This window comes from Macadamia integrifolia, chromosome 9, assembly GCF_013358625.1.
Source record: "Macadamia integrifolia cultivar HAES 741 chromosome 9, SCU_Mint_v3, whole genome shotgun sequence".
NCBI classification, from domain to species: domain Eukaryota; kingdom Viridiplantae; phylum Streptophyta; class Magnoliopsida; order Proteales; family Proteaceae; genus Macadamia; species Macadamia integrifolia.
The window spans coordinates 26,345,749-26,350,862 of record NC_056565.1 but is presented as its reverse complement, the minus strand read 5'-3'; the positions used below and the strand labels follow the sequence as shown (position 1 = coordinate 26,350,862).

The 5,114-nt window shown below is 40.6% G+C and overlaps 1 protein-coding gene across 1 annotated transcript; it reads right to left on the bottom strand.

The window, feature by feature from the left end:
- Positions 1–544: 544 nt before the first annotated feature.
- LOC122089844 (glucan endo-1,3-beta-glucosidase-like) lies at positions 545–2,154 on the bottom strand. Its single transcript, XM_042659559.1, has 2 exons — positions 2,019–2,154; positions 545–1,915 (listed from the first exon to the last, which is right to left on the bottom strand). Exons 1-2 carry the CDS (start codon positions 2,074–2,076, stop codon positions 876–878), a joined length of 1,098 nt encoding a protein of 365 aa, XP_042515493.1. The 5' UTR covers positions 2,077–2,154; the 3' UTR covers positions 545–875.
- Between the last annotated feature and the right edge of the window lie 2,960 nt (positions 2,155–5,114).

Genomic DNA, 5,114 nt, shown 5'->3' with positions numbered 1-5,114 from the left:
GGTTCAAAATGTGAAAACAACCTCTCCTACGAAGCACGGTGTCTCGGACCACAAGAGCCTTGTGCATTGGGTATGACCTTTACCTATACTTTATTTATTGATCCACTTTTTCTTCGCTATTTCGGAACAAGTATAGAAATGCATACTTTTTCTATTTACCTTAGTGACTGGGAGCTAAGGAGGGGTTAATCCAAACTCAGCGGTTAATCCGAACTGAGGACGGGTTTTTGGAGTTAGCTCACCATCTCGGGATCGCGACCCTTTCTCCCATCCATTGTAGCATGTGTGTCGCCTTGGGCATGAGGGGAATGATGACCTGATGTCATCCTCACCTTCCTCCAGCTTACTTTATTTATTGGATGAATCTTTATTTCTGGATGTGCTTTCACTAGAGGGTTTCTTTACGGATCGAAGTTCTTTATCCCATTTGTGTGGAGACATGTGGAGAATGTCTCTACACAGATGGGTGTTTTCTGACTTAATCAGAAAGGGTGAAGAAAAAAGTCCAATCACATGATCACATCACTGATTAAGAAGAGATCTCTACAAGAAAAACTTTGTCCAATATATATAAACATTAATCCAGCACAGCATCTCTACACATTCATATAACTCCAAAAAAGTGATGAAACAGAGGTTTGAAATAACAGAGAATAGAAACAAAACACAACAGGTTGTCCTGCATCTTACTTTCTTGAGTTCTTCCATCCTTCTCCCTGGAAAGGACTCAAACGTGTATTTCCAATGACCGCATCCAAGATCAGAGAAGCAAAGTTGCATTATTGACATCATCGCAGTCAGCCTCACTAATGCATAGAGCTTGAAAGGATGTGACCTATTTCACCATACCATCCATGTGGCCAGATAATTAGATGTTAAAGGGGAGAAGGGAGATGCATGATGATATAGTAATTGAGGCAATATGGCTTATTTGATTCAGTTGAGGGGCTATTTGTAGGATCTGCACTGAAATTAATTGCATATTTGGGTTGTTTATTTGGAAAAAATAAACCCCAATGTTGCTCCAACTCTAGATTAGTGATCTTTTGGTTCTCATCAAACATAGCAAACACATAAGTCTCTATGGCCTTTCCAGGTCTCTTTGGAGTGCCACCTTTCACATGTTGAATCAGATTTGAGTTGTAAGCCCTTGCATTTTCTGTAGAAGCTCCGGTGCCTCCTGCCGATGGCCAACCAGTCTCCGATACAACAATCTCGACAGTTGAGCCTCCCACCTTCTCTAGAGCTGAATAGATAGCATCAACCAAGGCATCAAAAAGGTTATGATATCCCAGCTTACCATCTTGTACCATAACCGACTGGGATGAGAACAAGGCATAGGAAAGACTAATGGCTTCTGGGTTTGAACTGTAACTAAAATAGGGATACAGATTTGCGAGTAGTGGTGCACCATTGTCGGCAAGGAAGGTGATAATTGGGTCTATAAATGATCTCACATCGTCCCTGAATGCACCTTGAGAGGGAGGGTAGGATGTTCCAAGGAGTCCGGAAATGATAGATGTGGACACTTTGATTTGGTTTTGTAGACCTGCTGATGCAATTGTGTTATGAATATTTTGCATTGCAGGAAGAACGAACTGGGCATTGCTACTATCGGGACTTATTATATTTCCAACACAAATATATCGAAATCTAACACTAGGAAAGTAGGCTAATACATTGCTCTTGACCCAATTGATTGCAGTGGAATTGCTGCTTGCTATGCCTTGAAGATCTGAGTCTGGGACACCCAACAAAAGTTCAATGTTGGAGTCTCTGAGGGCGAGGATAGTTGCTTGATTTGGGTAATAAATTCTCATCCTTGTGATGTTTTGTGATTTGTAGAGATCCACAACTTCTTTTGGAGATGGTAAATTGTTGCCATTCATTCCATAACAAACACCTAATTGAGCCCCTGCATCATTAGATTGTCAGTAACTCTTATATTTGCAACTGTGTGTTTGTGTGTGTGTGTGTGTGTGTGAGAGAGAGAGAGAGAGAGAGAGAGAGAGAGAGACCTGTTCTGTTTAGGCAGGTGATCAGCAGCCCAACAACAAGTAGCTGTGTGGCATCCATATGCTTTGTGATGATGGTTGTTCTTGGTTGCTGCGTATGTAGGCGAAGAAGATTTGAGACTTGAGACTCTATGGATGTCTCACCATATGACGTGAGATTAAGCAAAAAGGTAGGCGTCAAGGTGAGATTAAGCGTCAAGGTGGGCGTCAAGGTGGGCGTCAATACCTTATGACGCCCACCAGTTGACGCCCACCAACCATTCAATCCAACTTTTGATTTTTGGTCGATTCCTTTTATTGTTTTTTTTCCTTAAGCAGCCTTTGGTTGAGAGAGAGAGAGAGAGAGAGATCCTCTGTTTTGCTTTACAGATGATACGATGATGCTTGGGCTGAAGTGCAGGGATTTTGGTTTGGACTGAAGAGCTTACCTGGGACGTGCGATTTTACTATGATCAGGTGCTTGATCCTAGCTGTCCATCTGTCCGAAAGCTCGATCCAATCATTTGTGGCATGATATGGGTGAGGTCGCGGGAGTATACATTCTTTGATGCACCATCAGATACAACAGTTTAGGAGTCGTTGCAGAGAGAATCCGTGGGCGTTTCTTGGTAAAGCCCTCCACCACTTCATGAGATTGAGAAGCTTCTCAATCTTTACTTAACAGTAATAATGGAAGTAAAATTACAAGTAGATCCAAATAGCAACCGGTGAACAAAACCCACGTCGGCTTACAATCCGATTGGGGTCATGTGATTGTTGCACGTATGGCTGTCAATGGGTCCGGTTGGGCTGAGTCTTTTAAAACTCCAACTCAATTCTAAGATCAACCTTAGTCCAGCATAGTTCTAGGTCGGACTGGGTTTGTAGAAACGCAACCCTAAGAGCGATACAAAAGGTAATGGAAAAACAAGAACAAACAATGCACACAAGTTTATGAGGTACTGCAAAATTGCCTACGTACTCGATGAAATGATATTCTGCTTCACTATCAATGGAGAATAGGGTTATGACACTCATTCTCACACCTCTCCAAATTGCTTACAGAGAAAGTATCCATTGTTACAAATATATAGTGAAAAACCCTAATGTTGAAAGTACAAAACTGCCCTCAATATTCCATGGATTAAGCTGTAATGAAATATAAGACATCGTACACCAACAGAGTTATCTCAACCCAAGCCTAACATTGTCAGACCTAATCCAACCCAACCCTAGTGGACCCAACCTAATTGGATTGGGCTAAGCCCAATCCTCCCCAGCCTAGTATTATTGGTTTCTTGATCTTGGTGCATTCCAAAGGCGAAAGACTAAGTTTTTTGTATATATGTAGATTGTGGGGAAAAAAAAAAAATCAGACCTTTTACTATAAGTACCCATTTATAATTATTAACATATTTATATTATTATGTATTTAATATGTAGGGTTGGGTTGTGTTAAGTCTTCAACCCAGGCCCAACCCATCCTGGTCTCGAACTTGAAATTCTCAACCCTAACCCACCCTGTGAACTGAAATCTCAGTCAAAGCCTTATTTGTGGTCAAGGTGGGTTAAGATGGGCTTGGGCTCACCGAGCTTTTTTGACACCCTAACTACACAGTATTGAATCCATCTTTTTGACAAAAAAAAAGAGGAGAGAAAGAGGGAGAGAAAGAAGTGACGTGATAGTATTGGCTCCCATCCCTCTTCGATTTTAACCTGAAGGACCATGGTTGCATATTTTGATGCTGAGGATGAGGACGTAACAGCCATTGGAACGCTAGAGTTGACTGGAGATCGGAGACAGTTGCCTCTAGTGGTGAGAGAGGGAGAGGGTACATGATGCTCCAAAATCCTAAGCAATCTTACCAGAGACTTCCTCAGAGAAGAGAAAATTGACCATAAAAAGAGCAGCACTGTTGCCATGGATGTAGATCTGCTCATGCCATCATCTCATTTCTATCTTACTCCGAGAGTACATGCCGGAAAAATAGCACATTTATCTTGGAGTCGGACTCCTCAGAAACTCCGTCGGTTTCATTCTTCTCATTGATTTCTATTCTGTACTCTCTCATATCTCATCTCTCCTCTTTGATTTATCGCCTGAGGGTCCATTTCTATCTTTTATTTTCATTACAAATAACAAGAAAATTTTCTTTTTTAGATCTCTTCATTTGTTTTTTTCTTTTCTTGATTTTCTTTTCTTACCTTCTAAAAATAGCCTGACAGTTGGCCGACGGAGAGATGGGGACTTGGGGTGTAAGGGATCGAGTCCAATGAGAATAGGATAGTTGGCAACACCCGAGCATGGGATTTAGATCTTCTCCAACTAGGGGGTGGTTGGAGAGACCAGCAAGACATAAAATAGTAAGAGAAAATAAAACACCTAGTGGCATCTTCTCAAGTGGTCAGTCCCAGTGTGCTTTGGACGGCTGGCAGCACTAGGGCACATGCCCCAAATGCCTCAGGCACTCGATGCACACCAGGGACTAACACAATTGAGAGGATCCGAGTCCCTGTTTTCTCTCTCTTGTTTCACATTCTCTTTCTTGAATAACATGTTAGGGTAAAATGGTCTTTTCATTTAACCACTATCAGTAGACTAATACAATTAAGGGTGTCAAATCGGAATTGAAATCGAAAATCGAATCCAGATCCAGACCGAATACCCTGAACCAAATCCAACCCATTATAATATGGTTAAATCCTGGATCTGAAATAAGTATTTATAATTCGGTTCGGTCCGGATCTGGATTTATGCTTAGAACCGACGGTTCTAACTGAAATCGGACCAGATAACTTAATGTCCACTTTTTCTTCTTTAACTAAAAACTTGACGTTACTTATATGGGAACTCGATATATTCAATCGCCTAAATGATAAATCATCTTATAGAATTTTAATTATAGTCCAACTCTAAAACCCTCTTCTTTTTTTTTTTTTTTTTTTTTTTTTTTTTTAGTTTTTGTTGCATTGGGACTCATGAATCACGTGTTAAACAATCTACTAAATTGTAACTCTTCAAGTTTGAAGTATTTTGTTCTTCCTCTTCTTTGCATATTGTGTTTTTAAAGTAGTGAAATTAATGATATTAGAAGTTCAATAGATGATTGATAGGTCATG

What these genes read in the sequence shown, in the direction of transcription:
- LOC122089844 (XM_042659559.1), bottom strand. Translation starts at nt 2,076, where the DNA reads ATGGATGCCACACAGCTACTTGTTGTTGGGCTGCTGATCACCTGCCTA. An exon ending in CACCTGCCTAAACAGAACAG is followed by an intron (nt 1,916 to 2,018) that starts GTCTCTCTCTCT and finishes CTAATGATGCAG; the next exon opens with GGGCTCAATTAGGTGTTTGT.